This window comes from Pieris brassicae, chromosome 1 (genome assembly GCF_905147105.1).
Source record: "Pieris brassicae chromosome 1, ilPieBrab1.1, whole genome shotgun sequence".
Classification (NCBI taxonomy): Eukaryota; Metazoa; Arthropoda; class Insecta; order Lepidoptera; family Pieridae; genus Pieris; species Pieris brassicae.
In genome coordinates, this window is record NC_059665.1 from 1,555,523 (window position 1) to 1,577,927 (window position 22,405).

At 33.1% G+C, this 22,405-nt stretch overlaps 1 protein-coding gene across 1 annotated transcript in view; it reads right to left on the reverse strand.

The window, feature by feature from the left end:
• LOC123709273 (A disintegrin and metalloproteinase with thrombospondin motifs 3-like) overlaps nucleotides 1–20,936 on the reverse strand; it is a 56,529-nt gene extending 35,593 nt beyond the window's left edge. The window contains exons 1-6 of the mRNA XM_045660462.1: nucleotides 20,246–20,936; nucleotides 20,067–20,173; nucleotides 19,830–19,998; nucleotides 17,541–17,706; nucleotides 2,310–2,450; nucleotides 167–286 (exon numbers count right to left, since the gene is read on the reverse strand). Coding sequence (XP_045516418.1) covers nucleotides 167–286; nucleotides 2,310–2,450; nucleotides 17,541–17,706; nucleotides 19,830–19,998; nucleotides 20,067–20,173; nucleotides 20,246–20,813 — 1,271 coding nt within the window. The 5' untranslated portion in view covers nucleotides 20,814–20,936. The remainder of the gene's footprint in view (nucleotides 1–166; nucleotides 287–2,309; nucleotides 2,451–17,540; nucleotides 17,707–19,829; nucleotides 19,999–20,066; nucleotides 20,174–20,245) is intronic.
• Between the last annotated feature and the right edge of the window lie 1,469 nt (nucleotides 20,937–22,405).

Consider the following 22,405-nt stretch of genomic DNA (forward strand, 5'->3'; position numbering starts at 1 on the left):
ATCAATAGGCATTTAGGTGAGTCGATCTAATAGGCAATTAGGTGATCAGCCTCCTGTGCCTAACACACGCCGTCGATTTTTTGCTCACGATATTTTATTTATTATTTTCACCGTTCGAGCTAATGTTAAAGGTTTTGTACTGTTATAGTCATGGAATTTTACATACCCTTCTCCGAATTCAGTCCGACACTGCTCATCCATAGTGAAGACATAATTGGAAAGTTCTTTAGCCCCACCCAGCACCACTCCATCATCATGACTCCGTTGTTGAAGACACCACCAGCGCCTATAACGTATAAAGGATTATATTTCAAGCTTTAATGCAAGTGTAACCGTTGTTATTTCATTTATTTGTTGACACTATGCTCAGAACATGATGTTAAGTGAGACATGGAAGGCACGCCTGTCCAGGAGATACCTGTTTAACCGCCCCTTAATTGACCACATATACTGTATCCCTATACAGTATATGTATAGGGATACAGTATATGATAGGGGACAGGAAATTCCACTCCTTTACTGTTTATGTATAAAACGACGAACCAAATCGTGCAGAACAGCACCTGGAGATGTCGACAACGCAGGGGTGAAACTCCACTGTGATTCTAGCTTCTAATAACATAATGTTACATTAATAGACACTGCTTACTATGAATATACTTCTACCAACTTTTGCTACATATATAAAGACTAGAATAAAGAATTATTTTATTGATAAATATTTTTATTTCTAATGACAACAATTGAACGATCAATTGTTCGGTATATGTCTTTACGTACTCCGTCGAAACGTTACTAAGATCTACCAAACGTTACTAAGATACAGATACAGATAAACGTTAACGTATCGTAAACGTTACTAAGATACAGATGTTTCTTAATGGAGGTGTACAATACAGCAATCGAGTAGTAATTACAACAATTCCAACAAATACGATACCTTTGATCCGCGATGTCATAAAACCGAAATTGTATGACGACGAAACTATCGTTATGTTGACACACAGTAACAAAATTATTTGCATATTTAAAAGATATGAATTTCTGTGTCTATGGTAGTACGACGCAATTTAGTTGATTAAATGCATAAACAATTTCTCGCTTGATCGGTTTATGCCTACAATGGGTGGGTTGCTGTGTGTTTCACCTGGGGTCACGAAATTTAATCAGAACTATTCTTTTATATATAAAAGATAACGCTTAATTTATGTATTTAGAAATAACACATATAAATATGGTGTGTGTAAGTCATAAAATAAGTATGTTTCTTAACGACCCCTATAATCCATAATGGACCACGGGGCAAATTAAATTCTAATCTTTATTGTTTTATTGTGCTGTGGTATCGATTTCAATTGGATTCTTTTCCTGGGAGATACGGCCTTCAAACTTAAAAAAGTGTACTCTCATTTTATAGGTGGGCAACGTACCCACTAAGGACTGCTGACTGTTATGGCTTCTGTGTAGACTTAACAAGCCCATCATATATACCGGTTGTTTTATTAGCGCCTCATCATCACTATTTTATCATAATGGATCAATAGCTAAGCGTATCTCCTCCAACAAGGGACAGCTAAATATAAGTGTATATGTCGCAGCCTAGCTTATTCAGCCGTTCAATTAACAGCCTAGCCGATTAACTAAACGGCACCGTTTAACTAACGGCCTGAAAGATGTTCAGTCAGTTGCTTAAACAGCTAGGCAATTGACTTGAATGATGACGATTCATTACTTGCCAAAGCCTGTTAACTGTTAATTTAAATTTAATTTCACTTTTTGCCACTTTCAAACTCGAAACGAAACTCTTCAAACCACTTTGATGGTGTTTTCAAAAGTTCCATGAAAAACAACAAGTATAATGCAAGAGTGTAGTAACAATAATGTGAATTTGACTTAAGCAATTTAATTCTAAAAGATATATATTTTACGTCATATGTTTCATCTTTTTTATTTCTGTCAAATATTAACTGTATCGTACGAATGGCCTAAGCATTAGCCTGCCAGTTTATTAAATGTGGTAAACAAACTGCTGCTGAATATCTTTCAGGCCGTTAGTTAAACGGCGTAGTTAAGTTAAAAGGCTAGGCTGTTAATTGAACGGCTAATTAAGCTAGTTATCTGCGACATACTTATAGTCTTTTATTAAGAAACTATACTTCCTTCTCTGTGTTTTGTTTATTTACTGCAAATATACACTTGTAAAACAGAGTATTTAATAATTATGTGAGCAATAAATATATTTCTTTGCCCGTAACTATGGTTACCAAGTTGAAAGATTCTGAAAAATAACACAAATTTCACATACTTACTCGGACTTTTCATGGAACTGTGCTCTCGAGCAGGATGACCATGCGTAATTGTGAAGAGTGGCCAACACAGTTGGTGCCATCACAGATCCTTTTAAACCTTCTGCCTCACACTGACCTTCCCCATCATGAGTCAGTCCTAACCTGAGGACGAGGAGGTGATTTAGTTATTTCATACGTTTCTAGTAAAACTAAACACTACAATACGTTTAAAAAAAGGGCACAACGAAAACACATAATAAAGGCAGGCAACGCACTTGCGTGCCTTCTGCCTTTGAGAATCTCCATCAAAATCGCCCGTTTGACGCTGTTTTAAAAAAACATTGCTTCTAAATTGTCAAAGTTATCCATACGATATTTTTTTATGTCATCATAATGGCATTCTCGTTTTGAACCTGTCGTAAGCCCCTGGTAAGTTTTCTAAAGTTACTCCCTTCTAGTGACCCGTGAATATACAAATAAACAGGAAAGATTTATGTGTTTGGACTACATTATCCATTAACATATATTTAATTCTATGAATGAATTGATATCAGCATTATTTTCATTAATTAAGTCATATTTAAATAAATTTGAGGCAAAAGCTTTTGAGAGGTTACAGTTTGAAGTATTTTTTACATACCAAGTAATGTACATGATATTAAAACCATTAAAATTTCGTGCTAAAGGCCATTTTATCGGTCATATAAAAATAACTTTATGACTATCTCGCCATGATTTCTTTGCTATAATCGTAAAAATATTTCGAATAATCTTTATGGCAGTAATTTCTCTAATGGAATTGCAAAAATCATGCGTTGCGGAACTTTATACAATTTAATGATATTTATTTTTTAATCAATATATATGCAGTATTTACAATATTAATAATAATTCTAATTAGAAATGAATAAATAGAAACTTAAACTTTAAAAGTTTGCTCCCTGTGGCACAACACTGGCAGCATTTCCTTCCTGTATTGAGATATTTATTCGTTGAGCTAGGAAAGTGCCATCTTAAATTTTTGATTAGCACCTGTGCACTTAAATCCCACGGCCCAAGAGTCTCTACTCCAAAGGGAACAAAATCAAAGTTAAATATAAATTTAAAGTACCGCAAAACAGCATCTACCAAAGACAATGTCTTTGCCAGTACTAATTCTTTAACAGATATAAACACGATTTTATTACATTATTTACATAACTGGAATTCCTCCGATGTATTTACATAATTACTCTTTATTATTGACTTGTTTCGTTCATATTACAGTTTTCAGTTGGGGTTCGAAATCGCGATGCAAGCGTTCAGATTAACACGATTAACCACTGACACTTTAAATAAATGTTATATTAAAATATAAGTAGATAAAAGAATATGTTTTATGTATATGTATTCTTTGAGATTAATTAGAAACACGAAAATCGGAGCGTCATATCATAAAAAATAACTGACTAGAAGCCTTTTACAATCGGCTACAGACCTACAGCTTTATCAGACACTTTTTCAAAGGCGAGTAATCCAAAACTCATTTCCTGCTCTCCGATTAACGCCTCTTCATTGGAGTTATCACAGTAGTACAGTACAGTAATGTAGTAATAAGATATTAAAAACATTAACGTAAAGAAACTTCTTTACATTAATGATTTTTTGTAATTAATGCATTAATGTAAAGAAGTTTCATTACGTTAATGCTTTTAATAAACTTATTAATATGTTTAGATTTTTACAATGCCTGTAGACGAAGTTATGAAAAATAAATCCATTTCACTGATATTGAATTTTAGTAAAGATATGTTTCAATTGGATTGTATTCATCACTTTAATCTCTTGGTATTTGAAAGATTTATGAGCAACAACAATCACAGGATTAGCAATAGTTTATTTTAGTTATATCCAGAAAACGAATTTTTTGTCCTGTGTTCCACTAGTTGGACGATATTATTCCCCTAGAGTTGTTGAGATTGCTAATTGCTAATTAGTTAACTTACCTGTATTTTGTACTCTTAATGCAACGAAGTATTCAAAATGTTAATTAAAATTAAACATCATGATTAATTACCGTGTCATATATTTAAATTACAACTTTTGTAATATCTCAGTAATAAATGTGGCGTGTGCGCGGCGGAATCTTTGATTGCCTATTCGCAACAGGCTGAGTCAATTAAGACGTCTCCAGGCTTGAGTGTTCTCAATGATTTGCTTATAAATATGTATATATCACAAATAAATCGTACAAATTTTTTACCAGTTAATTGCCCGTATCGTAATCATTATTTTGTTGTCGAGTATTTACACGTTGATAGGATAAATTGTGTTAAATTTATTTATTTGTGATGTATTACAAATCTTTATGTTTATAATTCTACTGTACGTATGTATGTCACTGAACTCCTTTTAAACGTCTGGACCGATTTGAATGTTTTTTTTCGTATGTCTCGTATTTTTCGTTCGTCGTTTATAATATTTTTATCAATTTCATAAATAATTAATTATTTAGTTTAATCAGCGGTCAAATAAAATGATTTCAAGGAGTAATACTTATCCTTCACTATTACTCAGGTGGTTGTTACATAAAGTTATTTAACAAAGGTACTATCTTCATAAGGTAATATCTAGTTACACACAACACAGGGCTCCTAATGAGGGGTCTAGGCGTTAGATCAATTTTGTCACAACCATATTTCTGTCATTAATAAAGTGTCATTACTATTATTATTTATTTTCTATTAGTAAATTTTTGGACATATGATAAGAGTAAAAGACACATGGAGTAATAATTGTGACACGATGGTGCCCTAGGGAAGGCAAAAGGAGTAGTGGAAGACCACAAAAAAGATGGGAAGACGACATCAGACAAATAGCTGGATAGATGTGGAACAGAGTGGTCAAAGAAAGATACGAATGGAAAAAAATGCAGGAGGCCTTTGCAAATAGGTCTGCAGTAATCAAGCAGAATCCAAATATTGGAATAGTTTCTTTACAACCTTCTAATACCTAGTTTAATATAATAATCTATGTGTGTTATGTGTGAACCTAAGTCGATTTGAATTGGCTATATTATTTTTATTATTAGTCAATTGACACAGTTAAATATATGTTAAACTAATTTTAAGTTCCAATGTTAAAAATACAAACATCTGGTATTGATGAACGAACATATTCACTGATGTAAATATTTGTCTAAATGATACGTATAAGTGATAAATGTCTATTGAGCGAGTATAAACAAGCACTAAACTAAGGTTTTATTTCCAGGCCTTTTTAAGTACCTGAGCTTAGATTAGGGGCCTTATCACACTAGCGAGTTGAAAGCGACGCGATTGCACACACACCGCGACAAGGATGCGAGTCAACGTCAAAATAACTTTATTCATATAGGTAAACTGGTACACTTTTGAACATCAGAAAAGAAGTTAAATTAATTCTTAATTACATTTGCTACCAGTTCGCAAGTCAAGGGCGTAGAGTGGGAAAGGGGAACTGGCAGGAAACTTTCCGCCACTCTTTTTAATCGCTAAGTTTTGAGTCCTACAAATTGTTTGAACTGGAGCAAATCAATCCTAACGCTTTAGATTATTTAAATAATCGTCAAATTTATAAAAAAAAGCTTTATTGATTAATATACGTTTGACGAGAGCTACTACAATTCTTGGGTCACAAAGTCCCAAGGTCATTGAGGGGACAAATGAAAGGTGGAGAAGTGTAAAACTGTTACAATACCAGACATTGTATTAGATAATACGAAGTGAACGGTTGGAAAGAGCAACAACCCTGGAATTTATTTTATTTATTAACTCTTCGTTGCATTACAATATAAAAATTGAACATAATTAAATGAAAAGGAGGGCAATGAATAACCATAAACCAGTGAGTGTTTAGCCGATTTTTGATGTGATGGGACATAATGAATCTTTAAAACGAAATATTAGATTACAATAACTGTAATATGCTATCAATCATTGTCTAACGTCTTTAAATAACTAATTTAATTTTAGTTGTCCTTTTTAGAAGCCGAATAAGTGGTATAACAGTAAAGTGACAAAAGATTATACTTAACTTAAATCCTTATGAATCTCTTAAAGATCTATCAGACTCTTGAATCATCGAAATAACATTGAACTGGTTTTAACGGCGTCGCAGTAAGCTGTTAATGCGACATCGTCTCAATACGTCTCAACGATTTAAATAGCTTTTTGTGATAAAGCTTGGTTTATAATATGTTGCGAATTGCGAAATTTATTTGTTCTTTTATTCAAGGTAATTTGAAGGTAGTTTGTAAAATATTCATATAATGTTGGTATGTATTCCTCATGAAGATTGGGAGAAAATTGGTCAAGTTAGAGGGATATGTAGATGTAAGAGGTCCTTGAAAAAACTAATATACACACGTAAGAAATGAACATTCTTTAGGACATCCTAGAACATCCTTATTTTTCGAAAAATGGCACAAAAAGGCTTTCATTTCATAGACATGAATACAAATAATACAATTGTTTTATTTTACCTTATTACTATTATTACAGACTTTTATTAATTGTAATATAATTATTACTATCATTGTTATCGTTATTATATATTTTTGTTATTATTGTGATTCGAATTAATAGTGGTAGGGACAAGAAAAAGATCGCCATCTTTTTCTTGTCCTTATCGGAAAAATGTTACGCATAACAGAAAAATATGACGGCAACTTATTTTCCAACGCCAATATAGAAGTTTCACTTGAAAATATTTCTGCAATTTTTTAAGTGTATCTTATATAAATATGTTTATAGGACTAAATGATGCTTTATTATTATTATTCTTCGTGACAATATTATACAGTACAAATCTATTTTTATAGAACAAAAAAAAAACGGGGGCAAACAGGCAGGACGCTGATACTGAGTGACACTGCCGCCCATGGATATTCTTAAAGCCAGAGGGCTCGCGAGTGCCATGCCAGCCTTTTAAGAATTGGTATGCTCTTTTCTTAAAAGACCGTATTTCGAATTGGTTCCGAAATACTTCAGGTCGCTATCGTCTGGTACTACATGTTGGGCGGCATCCAACTATCTTAAAACGCGCAGTTGTGAAACGACGGACGTCGAGGTGTTACAGGTATTTCGTATTCTGCCTCTATGTCCTATGATGAAATTGACTAAATATCCACTGTTTAACGTTGCTACATTTGACTTGATAGTCATCTGATATCATTATTGTTTTACCCGGAAACCGCTTAAATATCATTATAAACCGCTATAGGAAGATTAAAACTGTGTTAAACAGCATTAAAACTGTTACATGAACCTTTTATTTATTTATTAAAACCTTAAAATGCTTATAAAGAAACAGGCAACAAAAGTTATGAGGCCACGGGTCTTATCGCTAACAAGCGGTTTCTTCCCTAGCATGGAAACATAAAAAGAAACACTTGTAAAATACAAAGGCATAAATTATTAACAAAAAATATGCACGATGTTTTAGTATCGTGTATATTCGTATATATACTCAATATTTGGAGCCTATTGGATGTTTGACACGAATTGTAAATGACTTAACTTCGACTTTATTTTAATGTTCTTATTTGTAAAAATTTATATGACATTTGTATACCTATTTATATATGACTGATGGTGCGGATATTTGTAGTTGATCGATTGTACCACTATCTTGGCAAATAAACGATTATTATTATTATTTATCCAATATACAATACTGTTATACCAGTCTTAATGTACGGCTGTTAGGCTTGGACCCTAACCGTGAAGACGAGAAGCAGAAGCTACTGGTGGCGGAACGGGGAGCGGCTCATGGTGAGTACGAAAAAATGCCGAAATTGAGCTGAGACCTTGAGCGCGTGGGCTAAGATCGGCCTGTGAAAGAAGCTTAGTGGTCGGAGACCATTAGATCGGCCTAGCTACCGCTAGATCGACAGAGTAGAAGATGACTTGCTCTAGCTGAAAGCCAGCAATTGGCGTAAGGCAGCACAGGACAGGAAGCAAGTGAAAAAAAAACCAATGATATTAATTAAAATGTAATGGCTAAAATCTTTAAAATAAAAAATACTTAGTAGACAAAGACGTACTTCATACATCTCTTTTATACTTTTGCAGGCTTTGAAATTCTTGTATTTTATTTGAATTAGACCAAGACAAAGGTTTTAATTAAGCTTTGCCTAAACCCGGCGCGAGTTTAACTCATCGAGAGCTTAATTGTGAATGCCCAATCAACCTCTCCGCTGTTTGTCTCATTTAATTAAAATTATATTTGTCTTAACGAGTGAATAATCTTTGCATTTAAACTTAATAGAGGTTTTTTAATGTATCGAAAATTTTAAATTCAAACAGATTTAGTTTTTGGTATAGGTATAATATGTTTATTTAATAAAAAATAGCCATTATACATATAAAAGTATTTACTTCCTTAAATGGAAAACTAAAATAAATCTAAAACTTAGGCCACTGTGTATTTTTAAAGGATTTCCTCGCTGTATTGCGATATTTATTTAAATAAAAATAGTTTACTGTAGATTTTTATTTATGTTATGGAAGTAATGCTTGTTCTAATACTGCTTACTATATTGATGATATTTTATGGTTGGTTTTTTGGGAAATTGCCAGAGGGTTACGAAGTTTTTACTCCTTATATTTTATTGTTTTAACAAAAAACGTTGCGTTGTTTTCATTAAATTGTGACCACAGACTTTATACCAATATTGAAATCCCTATCAATTCTTCCAATCACATTACTTTTACATTTAAATTTTACGGATACATTTAATTTTAATTCCTTTAAATTCCATAGAATTTGCACAACGGACGGTGCAGTGTAATCTCCTTGATTTTGTATTACAAATAAATAATTTCGGATTCATAAAGGGTGCAATTACGACCAAAAACTGGACCAGTATATCAACATTAGTCTATAACAAACATTAAGAGAAGGTAAGTGCGTGTTTCTAGAGATATCTTTCGATAGAGATCTGATAGAGAAAAATCTTTGTTTTTAATTTATTTTATTCTCATTAATTACTTACCTTTATTACCTTGTGAAAAACTAAAACTTGGCGTTCTACGTCCTTGATTTGAGAACTGGCAGTAAATGTAAAATTATAAGCATTTCATATAAATTTCTGTTTTTGACGTTCATAAGTGTACATTTTGTTACCTATATGAATAAATGATTTTGAATTTTTTTTTTTAAATTAAGTTTGATTTTTTATTTTGGTTGTGTAATTTGTGAATAAGTCATTATCTGTTTTTTTTTGTAATTTTGTTATGCAAGTTTTGCGCTTTACCCTTAACAGGGTTAATAGGTTACTAAGGTTGCCTTGAAAAGATCGCTAGGCCGCCCATTGCCTCCAAATTTATCTTATCAGTAATACCAAATATGTAATTCAATAATTATGTTGATAAACAAAAAAGGTTTCCTAACTAACGTGTGAAAATACACGAAATCATTCCAAGAATTTTATCGTAATTCCCAAAGTCAAACACCCGATTAGAATTAATTAATGTTCATCCACAACACAGAAGTCTTCGGCAAATTAATTACAAGGTAATGAAGCAAATTGTGCGTACGGACAATGCATGACCGGAGGTTTTGATAAGGATTGTTATATAACTTTTAACTCAAACACAATACACTAAGGATTATTATTGCTTGAAGGAACAAGGAGAGAGCAATAACCTATCTTCAATAAAAGGTATTAAGTAATATGCGGAAGTGTTATCTTTGTTCTGATAGTTATAAAGTTATCTATATATATTGAAACAGTCTTCGTATTAACAATTTAATATATATATAAATCTTTATCGTCCCGTACAAGCATGTGAAAAAAAACTTAGCGATTAAAAAAAATGGCGGCAAGTTTATTGCCAGTTCTTCTCATCCGTTCTACGCCCTTGATTTGAGAACTAAAGTAAATGTAAAATTAGAAGCATTTAATGTATATTTGATGTTCATAAGTGTACATTGTGTTACCTATATGAATAAATGATTTTTGACTTTTGACATAAAGGCGGTAAAAGCCTCAAATGGAATAAAAACATTACCGATAGATGGGTGATGTAGGTATAATTCCAACACAAGATTCTACCAAATTACTGCAAATAGTCGCTTTTCTATAAATGGGGATATACACATACATATATAAGCTTAAAGATAGGTTAAACGATCGCAATAGAAGTATCATTACATCTTTGTTTCATGTGCATTTACCTGATTTAACTTGATTTAATTTCCATATTTAGTAATTATCTTATTTATTGTTGTAAATGGGGAGTAAATGTTATATGGGAGAAAATAAATAAATAAAGATATAGCACCTTTACCCCTCAATAGGACACGGTACATAATCATTTCTTGGTAGTGGTAATCATATTAAAGCCAAAAGACTATCTTTGCCTGCCAAATTATTGTATCTTCGGTAGTCGAATCAGCGTTATTTATTGGCTGTACATGGTATCAAAAGAAATGTGGTCATTATTAGAGGAAACTTTGAGATTGATAGAGGGCTCTTAAATTGAAATTATAATAATATACGTAAGAGCTTTTTTTCGTGTAGATAGGTTCTTATAATGCAGACGTAGATATTATAAGAAAATTTTGTAGCACAGCATTCGTTTTTGTTAGTAACAAAGAATAAGATTTTACTAGATACTTAATCATATTCCCTGGACTCATATATTAGACAGACAGAAGTTAGTATATTAGACTTTAGAAGTTCCTCAATATTCTCTAAATAAAAACAAACGCTTATACCACGTTAAAAGTAAATATGGTTAAATAATTAACTTCTCGATAGCAAATGGAGTTTGGCTTGAGTCAATGAGGTTCTGAATGTTTGTAGTAAAAATAAACCAAGTGGATGGATTGAATACAGTTGGATTTGCTTTTTCCTATGTCAGCTTTAGGGAAAATGTAATGTTTTATTATAAAAATAAATCAATGACGCTACAACCTTTTTATGTCTGGACCTTAGATTTCTGTAAATGTTTTATGATCATTTATTAATCTAATAGGCAAGTAGGTGATCAGCCTTCTGTGCCTGACGTACACCGTCGACTTTTTGGGTCTAAACCAAGCTTTATAAGAAAGAAAGAAAATCCATTGATGCACAGCCGGGGATCGAACCTCAGGGATGAGGGTCGCACGCTCAGGCTGCACATACTTACACCTTCCCTTTGAACAGCCTAATTCAGTTAACAAAATAACTCTTATGTTTCTTTCTGTCAAATTATGCTGACAATATGGTGAAAAGGGACGTGAGAAACTAGACAATTAACGGTTTAACAATTGTGAATCTTATTTTTAGAATAAGGCGAAGGTTGTTTTGAATACTAAGATCAATCTACTTTTTACAGGAGGCATTAAAATAGTTATAGGCATATTTTAAAGACTAAATTGTGCATTGTTTTATTAGTTTCTGCAAGTTATTTTACGTATTGGTAAAAGAGAGATATAACTACTATCTATTTTATGAAAAAAATAGTTTGAAACTCAGCATGATGAACCGACTGTTGTCATATTACGGAAATACCACTGAAGGCAGCTGGTAGACCAGTAATTGACCCAAATGCACAAATCCAATCAGATTAAAGATAACCTAACCTTGCGGCATCTTAGATCTGACGCATCACAAATAGATTTCCGCATATAACTGGGTCACTTCTATTTTAATTAAATTTATATCAATACATGTAATTTCTTGAATCTTTTCGTAATAAATATATATAAATACTAGTTGACCCGGAATTTTTTTAGTTCAATAAAAATAACCGATCTACTATAATAAAAATAGTGGTTGATCGTTGAGGGGTGACAATTAAGGGTTGTAGGATATTTTGATATGTTGTATCAATACAAAATAAAAACAAAAAAAATGTCTAAAAAATACATTTTTTTAGGGTGGACACCGCTTATCACTTAGGGGTTTGATAGTAGCCGATTCTCAGACTTAATGAATATGCATTAAAAAATTCATAAGCATTAGTCGATCCGTTTGGGAACCAATGACAATACTCTCGTATGGGAGCGAACACACACACGTCACAATGACACGAGATTTTTATATACATACATATTTAGAGATTATACTATATTGTAAGTAAGAAGCCAATATTAGGTCCTTACATATGAAATTGGCGTTTTGTATGGGAGGAACAAAAAGTCGAATATTTTTAAATATAATATATTTAATTAATCAAAGTATGAACCATTGTTTTCTATGCACTTTTGCTATCTCATAGGTAGTTCATTGATCCCTTTACTAAAAAAACCAGTCGGACGGGAATCAATAAAATCTGTGAAGGCGATTTGTACTGCCCCATCAGAGTTAAATTTTTTCCCTTGCAAGAAGTTGTCCAAATTTCGAAAATCAACAGTATTAATAACGAAAATTATTAATTTTAACCACAAGGTAGAATATACTTTTGTCGCATTTTGTCCTTGAACGTGTCTTTAAAATTATACTCAATATGATGAAATCAAAATATTATTTATATATATACTCAATACAATGTACAGCAGTGTTGGTCTAGTGGCTTCAGCATGCGACTCCCATATCTGGGGTCATGAAATTCTATTTAGGATGGATTTGGGGCGAAATAGTGTTTTCATAATAATTGTCGCATCAGAGCGTAACACAATGATTTAGGCACAACATAGGCAAAGGTTCATTTCAATAATAATTTTCTCTGAAGCCATATGCACGACAAACTTTCCTCTCAAACTAATTAAGAAGCAAATTGCTGGAAATGATACTCAATTCATATCCAATTACGAGCATAACAGCATATTATATATGACTAGCTGCCCCTGTAAACTTGGTTTCTTAGCCTGTACGTACCAACATGGAACATTTTGCTATGCTAGAGACTTTTCGGTTTTCCGAAATTAAAACTTTTTCGGTTTTTCTGTGAATATTTCTCTATATAAACCTCAGAGTTCAAGTAATAATTTTATAGTAGAGGGGTGAAAATTAAGGGTTGTATGTATATTTGTATGTTGTATCATAAAAGTAAAAAAAAAATGATGTGGACTTATAAAGAAAAAATGGGGTGGACACCTTTTATCACTTAGCTGAAAGATAGAAGCCGATTCTCAGACTTAGTGAATATGCATAAAAAATTCATAAGAATCGGTCGTGTGAATATATATAGAGATGTACATATCATGAAACAATACGTTTTGTATTAGGACTTATGGAAAGGAACAGTTCAATATCTAGCAGTACAAAAATGTATACTGCCGAACTAGAAAAAAAAAACTAAAATTCTATTAATATAAATTACTTCTCTGAATAATATTTTGGAAGGCCCAGATTCAAAGCCCAGGCTTGGTCAATAATATTAAATGGTTTTAGTACCTACTAGAATACAATATATATTATACAATAATCAATATAGAATGCAATAATACAATAAATACTGCATTACATTAGTGTTTGTGTGATAAATTTTTGAACCGAGACCCAGATCGAAGCCCAAAATATATATAAATAAATATTGATAAACACACAGGTAAAAAAAAATGTGCGTTTACTAGTGCACACACTTAACTTCTTTATGACCTTATTATTCGAAAAATTATTTACTATACGCAAAAGAAATCGGTTAAATAAAGTTAAATTAGATTAAGTTTAACAAAAGGCTTTTATTATCATAGACATGAATACAAATACAATTATTTCATTTTACCTTATTACTACTAAGATTATTACCGAATTTCATTAATTGTAATAGGATGATTACTATCATTTTTATCGTTATTATATATTTTTGTTATTAATGGCTTCGAATCAACCGTGGTAGGAACAAGAAAAAGATGGCGCGTAACGGAATAATGTGACGCGTAACCGAAAAATGTGACGGTATTTCTTTTTCCAACGCCGATAAAGAAGTTTCACTTCAATAATTAAATTAGATAGAGAACTAGTAATAATGAACGTCATTCGCACGTTTCAAAGCAAACCATAAATTATTGCTGCATAAATAGACTGCTTGAATCCTACCAGGTTGTGAGTGAGAAACCTATTATCAATTTAGTATGGATTTAAAACCAGAAGAAGAAGTAATTTATTTTTTATGCCTATACATAGAGTTCAGTTGTCGAGCCGTCTCTTGTAAGTCAATCTGTGATATGGTAGTGAATGATAAATGTATCTGATGACTGTGTGAATGTGTGTGTGTGAATTACGAACATAGTTAATGTATGAAAATGATAGGTTTTACATTTTTGGTAGATAAAATTTAATATAAATCGAATTTATAAGAATACAATCGAAGAAATGAGAAACAATGTCTACATTGGTACACAATATTTATTACATCTGCAAGGATAATTTAATCAGTAGGAACTATATATATTTAAAAAATACAAATAATAGAATATATATTCTACATAGTAATATTAGAATTAATGTAAAATGTTTTTTTTATCTCAGAGGGCTAGCGAGTGCCTAAGTTGCGATTCAAGTATGTGATATCGAGTTTAAACCCTCTAAAATAATAAAATTGTCTTTCCATAGAGTTCAGCAAGTATCACTTGTAAAGAAATCGTCTAAAACCCATCTTTTAGACTAAAAAACTACTTAAAATGTTCAATATAACAAATGAAACGCTCTGGGATAAGGGACCTTATGAGAATACTACATCTCTAAATCAACCACAATATTTGATAAATCACTCTGTGTACATTATTACATTAATTTTATTTTACACATTTGAAACCCGACCCACTGTTACAAATATTCTGTCACATATGGTCCTAATTTCTCAGAACAAAATATAAGCGTGTATGTAAATTGAAACTTTTAAAAGAATGTATCATTTAGTTTTAATATAATTGTATGATATACCAGATCGATCTAGCTTCCTCATGATGATTTCATTGTTAATCTTCTAAGAGATCTCAGCAATGAAGACCTTAAAAAGATCTTCATGGTTAAATTGAGTAGGATGATATGTATACGGACGAGTACCATATAGCGGTGTGGTTTCAAAACCCCAGTTTTACTATCCATCCTGCTATAGGTAGGTAGTGGGAGGTGGTAGGTACTAAAGTCCAAGTACTGAGGAGTTTTAGTACCACGCAATTTCAAGGTTGCATCGTGATTGTTTTGATTTGGAATTGAAAGCAAAATAGCGAAGGCAGTATTGTCTCTCTCTTCTCAGTCGGTAGCTCATGTCTAAGCGTCGTGGTCAGGAAACATCTGGAGCGGACATGGTTCCATCTGTATCCAGCGTCTCTCTTATAATCGGTCCTTCTGGTTAGTAAACGGCCACGTGATCTTTTGCCTCCTGTGTTACCACGATTAATATCTCCAAGTTCTCATCGCATCTGCGCATTGTATGGCCGAAATGTGATATTTCGTTGTCGGCATATGGTAGACAGGCCGTTGCGTTTTAGTTCTATACATAAACATATTGACTTGAAGGAACTTTATGTTTAAGTTTTTTGGTCATTCCAAGCCGAAACAAATGTTTTTCAAAACGTTTCCTATAAAGAGGAGTTATTAAGCTTGCGATAGAATTCGTGGCTTTGAGCCTCGTGCCTTATTGTTTCTGGGCGATTACTACGTCTTAGCACATACGAAGAGATCCAGTAAGATATTTTATTTAACTTATTCATAAACGTATAAAAACCTTTTCTCTCTTCTTTATTTTAAAATTGTACATTCTGATAAACGAGCTAGTAGATGTCTTTAGTTGCTTCCCTCATACTTTGACATCAAATTTCGTATAGTTTTCCAATGAAAAACAAAATCTGTAGCTCTACAGCCTTTTTTGATCTTGGCCTCAGATTTCTGCATCAGTTTTATGATTATTTATCAATCTAATAGGCAACTAGGTGATCGGCCTCCGGTGCCTGGTACGTCGTTGACTTTTTCGGTCTAGGGCCAGTTTTCTCACGTTGTTTCCCTTCACCGTTCGCACGAATGTTGAATGCGACCTCACTGATGAGGGTCGCACGCTGAAGCTAGTTAATAAACTGACTCACTCACTCACTCACTCACTTACACATTTGCACTCACACACTACTTATGCACTCCAGTGTGTTGATAACAGTTAAAAATCCATAACAAAAAATTATGGTTATGAAAGAGCTGGAAACCCTGACACATGTATATTTTTTACTTAAAAGGGTTCCCAAATCTCACACATTGTAATGAAATTGAACTTGGAATGAATAAACATATTTATTATTATTATTATAATACTTTTTTTTTATCTTTTCGTATATGTTATGTTTGTCACAATAAAAATTGTATTTTTCTTGCACCAATGTATCAGTGTGTCGAGCGTTGGAAAGCTTTTATAAATAAATAAACGTTGAAGCTCTTTGAGGCTTATTATGAACGGAGCTGTGAGCTTGACTTTGGAATTTATTCGTGGATTAACTTGCAAATTGTGTACGTGTTGTGAACAGTAAAAGGCAAATGTGTGTAAACAGGATGTCAGATGCTTATAGAAAATGTATATCGTATGAAGGTTTCTTGGTCAGGTTCAAACAAATGTTGTGTTTATTTCTTAAGCGGACCTGACAGACGTTGTCCTGTAACCATATCCAAAATACCAAATTTTAAACTTAAAACAACATCTACTTGTAAATTATTAGAACTATTAAGACACTCATCAACATTACATTAAGGTTTTGACGGGAAAGATTCGATCGTCTTGGTCGTGGATTTTGAATGATAATTATTAGCATATGCTAATAGAAACTCAAAATAAACACATTAACTGATGGACTTTAAAATTTTAATTGTCAAATTTTCAATCATACTTTACTATAGATAACATTATATTTACGAACCAGGGTACCAAGTCTTCAGCCGTTCTTGAGTTATAGATAGTGTGTTTTAAATTATGAAGTGTATATTATGTCATATAAAGTATAAACTTGCAATTTGTGTATCCGTTTTACGCCCTTGATTTGAGAACTGGCAGTAAATGTAAAATTGGAAGCAATTAATGTATATTTCTTTTTTTTTGACGTTCATAAGTGTATATTGTATTACCTATATGAATGATTTTTGACTTTGAAACTAAAACAAGGAGGAAGCAAGGTCTCTCTCTTCCTTTGACCTAAAGGAAGGAACCTTGACTAGTCTTTACTCAGAAGCTAACAACCTAATTAGCGCCTTTAAGGGCATGACCTCATCGTACTATTAACCGCATATTGTTGTCGCTACATAGATAATGTTGTTCAGATAAAATAAATTACATTTTATAGTGTCTAAAATAATCTGAATTTATTACAAGTACTTACAAATGTCCCAGCTCATGAGCGATGACAAATGCGCTAGTAAGTCCTTCGTCCCTGTCTATAGCCGCCGAACGCGTTCTTGAGCAGACTCCGGCAACGGGGGCGAAGCCCGAAGGGCCTCCAAGTTGTGCACGAGTCAGCCATAGTGTGGCGTCCCAACCTGTGCTATCTGGAGAGGTATATTTTGTATAAGTATTATTAATTATTAATAATGTTGTTTATTAGTAAAATCTGTTTTAAATATATTATGTATATTATATGGTTAAAAGTAATTGTTAAATATTTATTTTCTCACGTTTGTATTATTTTTTTAAATAAAAATATAAAGACTGGGTTCAAATTCGGTAAATCCCCAGAAAATTATTTTTTTAAGGTTATGTTCACTCAAAGAATGGGTTTTAGAAGCCTTCCGCTTAGCTAATTAAAATCATAATCCTATCAGAATCTAGTATTGTACAATTTTATACGTTTTGTATACAACAGCTGTTGATATGGTTTACATTGAATTCTCTCTTATCAGTACATGTTACCCGTTGTACTTAGATAACTTGATAATAATATAATGAGACCAGTCGAATATAACTAATTTTAAGAAACTTATCATAGATGTGCTGGTAAATTTTCGTCTAAATTTAGCTTTTTTACGGCAAAAATAGTCGTGGTTACAACCAAGTATATAGTTAATTAACAATGAATTTTTAATATGACAAACTTTTTGTGCATGTTTTGTGAACCTATCGACTATAAATATTATATTAGAAATCAGTCTTTCAATATACTCATTAGTTACTGTTAATGTCATACGACAGTTTTACGACTATTGAAAAGCATTCGAAACGTCAATATGCCAATAATATCAGGTTATAAACGTTAAAATTATTGTTTAAGCTTTACTTCAGGGAATCATACACAATATTATTTATGAGTAAACGAAAGTGAGGCAGGCAGATCTTTTACTAATAAAATATCATTAACATATTACTATCATTGAAATACTGATTTATTATAATGCCAAATAAGTGGTGAGGGTGATATATAAAAGATAGTGGATCCAGAAAATTTAGAAGAGGCCTTCGTCGAAGGACAAGCTATAAATAAATAACTGTTCGCCGATATATAAGTATATATTAGAATTTATAACAGCATTGAAATCTTTTATTTTTTTAGCTTATGTACAGCATATGTCAAATTGTCTTCGCGCCAAATAGATGCGAGCAGTATTGTAATATCACTTTTAATGACTGTAAATATTGTGCTAGAAAATAAAAAGAGAATTGAGAAAATATATTTATAAATATGATATCATAATGTCTTTGATCTTTAAGAAACATTTCAATTTTATAAAGATAATAACTGAGATTCGTCCAGCTTCACGCCGCATTTATTCTGCTGGTTGGCAAGGATGGACTTCTTTTTAAATAGGGCATAGTGTTTATTCATCTATCAATAATCGTTAGCGAGCAGGTTTTAGGTGTATCCTATTTCGAGTATTACACCACAGAAACCTACAGATTTTTAAGAAGCTTTAACGTATTAGTACCGCAATACAGCCAGGAAATTCTGTCAGCATTAAAGGTACACCGCCACAGCTTTTTGAATTTGTTTTAATTTCTTAGTTAACTTTGAATTATCAGGTATTATATTGTAGCTTAAAAATATCGTAAATACTGTATAGTATGGGGAGGGGATAGTTCTATTTTCTTGTAATTCGAGGTGTCATCCAAGGAGGTGTACATGGTGAATCCTGCTATGTACACAATTGTTTATGTAATATTCATAAGATAATATTAACGAATCTTCCTAAATATTGCTGTTATTATTAACAAACACATCAAGCATTATTCCCGTCTATTTCTATACCAAAAATCATTAATATGCACATGGGTTTCGCTTCGTTATTTTAAAATACTCCAGACAAATGCCGCAGCTATTTCTACGAGTTAACTAATTATGATTTATAGATGATATAACTTTCGCATAAAGTGTTCATAAATATACTTTGTTGTGGCAAATTTTATAGTGTTATATTTTAGTTTAAAAATTATATCATTACTCAAAATATATTTTCTATTTGAATTATGAAAAGTGTAATTCAAATTTATATTGGATCCTTTTCTTATTGTAATCTATACGTTAATAGCAAACATAAAATTTTACGGCTAATAAATATCGGAACGTTTCGTGAATGATAAAATAATTGCCGTTTAACAAAACATAAAATATTAGTAACAGTTAAATTTATGCCTTTACAAGCCGAAATATTACGTTTAAAAGTTATAATAATGTACGTACCTGCCGGCAGTTTCATGAGATGTCTATAATTCCATTTATTCACTGCCTCGAGCGACTTCTTAACATTGCCATATTTTATTACAGAATCCTTTTCCTCATAGAGAAACAATTTGTTGATAACGAGAGTCATGTTCGACTCCAGCGAGCGGTCGTTGAAGATCGCGCTGACCTTAAATCGTTACATAATGGTTTGAGAGTGCACTCAAAATTAATTGCAACCATCCACAACGTACTTACAATGTTCATTATAGCGAGGATATAATGTTTCACCCGTTCCCTCCCGTGGAATTTGACCATTGTATGGTCCGCCACGATCGCCAATTCGAGCCACAGACCTTTTGCGCCTGGAACAATCAACAAACGAAACAATGCATTTTTGCAGACCGTTTATGGAACCACACGCAACGGGGACACACCTGAGACCGGTCTCGATACGGGAAGCACATTTTGAAAATGTTCAACGTCGAAGTGGTCACTGTGCCGCGGTCGCACGTGCATCGTGGGTGACGGCGGGTCATCCTCGAAGTCAATGTCAAGGTCGATGACCGTATCTCCTGTGAGGTTGTAGGCGATAGGCCTCTCCGATAGCAACACATCACGGCGTCGCAACACATGACTTCCCTCGGAGCGTTCGGTCGTGGGTTGGAGGACAAAATCCTCACCGTCGACTTGCAATAGACCATACAGCTGCCCCCCACATTCGGTCACAGTAACCGCCGATCCGTCTTCATACAATACCCGTCCTTTATAGAATTTGCACTCGTTGTAGTAGGGGGAGCGAATGGCTCTATTTTCTTGTAATTCGAGGTGCCATCCGAGGAGGTGCAGATGGTGAATCCTGCTGTGGATGTGGCGGGGTGACCGAGAGCGCGGAAGGAACTCGACAGAGTCTGTGGTAGGACGCCAGGCGGCGGCGCAGACGCACAGCAGTAGCGTGGCTGGCGCGAGGCAGCGCGGCATGGTGTGCGCCGGCGGCGGGCGCATGAGCCGCTGCGCTCACGCATGTACGCACATGGCGGCCGTCTCGCCGCGCGGAAGGTAAACGACTCCGCGGTTTATAGATTGCATTGGACTCGGCTCATGCGTCACTTGTAAACAAAGGGCGTGCGACCGAATTAGTGATCCTTGGGCCAATTTTAAATACTGTTTAGATTAGAGTACTCCATGTTGAATACGCAGAATAACTATCTAAATATATCCAAATATGCTGATGTAGTTTTCATGGAAAAAATATGTGTAAATTGATAGCATATGTATTTTATTTTGCAGAGTGTAATTCATGGATATATGAGACGGCCGACCGAAACGGCCAATCCAAAAGATACCTTATTGTTGTATGACAAAACACAGGATTTACTTTAACATCAAAATGATAATTGACGAAATCCTTTTTAAAATAGCCTATATTTGATAATTGGGTTTTGAGGCTGAAAGTACGGAACACTGCAGAGTAGTGAGGAGTAAACTTGGCCCGTTTTTGTTTAGAGCACAGGCCACATGTGCAAGTTTGGTCGGCAAGGGGTGTGATAGTAATTCATAACGAAAACTTTAACTTAAATTTGAACTCCAAATATCCAAATTACATTCTTAAGCAATTAATACAGAAAGGGAAAATTGAGTAAGAAAACATTGAGAGAAAATATAAAATAAAGTTACTTGTAATGTCGTTTATACAAAGTTAAATTAAAGAAAATATGAGGAACTCTTAGCGTGGCTTTTATCCATTAACAATTGGGCATCGCATTTGTAAATAACATTTGATTATGCAATACATGACGTAAATAGCAGAGGAAGTTGTAAAAAAGATTTGCGGTGATTGATAAATGTAAAACTAAAATAAATTTCAAAAACTTAGTAGTTTCTGGCTCGCGATTGTGGTCTCTAGAACGAAAAATTCCATAAGTTATTAAGATCTATTCCAATTTGGATTTCAGTCATGGAATATAAAGAAAGTACTCTTAATTGTCTACCTGATACCTAATCCACTGTTTTACAAACATATACTAACATATAACACAATCTAAAATTGAAAATGTAATAATTTATTACTTCTATTACCATATATTTTAGAAAATATAGCTGGTATAAATATACTTTAGATTATATATGATGTAGTGAACTGTACTAAATAAATAAACAGAGTTTCATCAAGTTTATGAGATTTGTGTCTCCAAGTATCTTTTAAGGATTTTTTCCACCAGTACCACCGAGGTATTTATCGATATTACCAACATACTATATACGGTACCATATTACTTAATTCTATTTAAGGACTATATTACGTAGCAAGAAACCTGCGCGCGCAGGTGAGTGACCGGAATATTGTGAGTGATCGTACTGAGAGTAGCAAATTGATAATTGAAATGTAAGCCCATGCGCACCTAACGGAGACTTTACCATGTTCAGGAATTTATTATCCCAATTATTATTAAATAATAACCAAACGCTTCAATTTTGAGGTTTGGTCCTCAGATTTTTATATCTGTTTCTAACTGGCCAGTAGTGATCAACCTTCTGTGCCCAACACACGGCTTTTAAGTTTTAGACGTCATTACCTCACGAAGCTCTCCGCACGT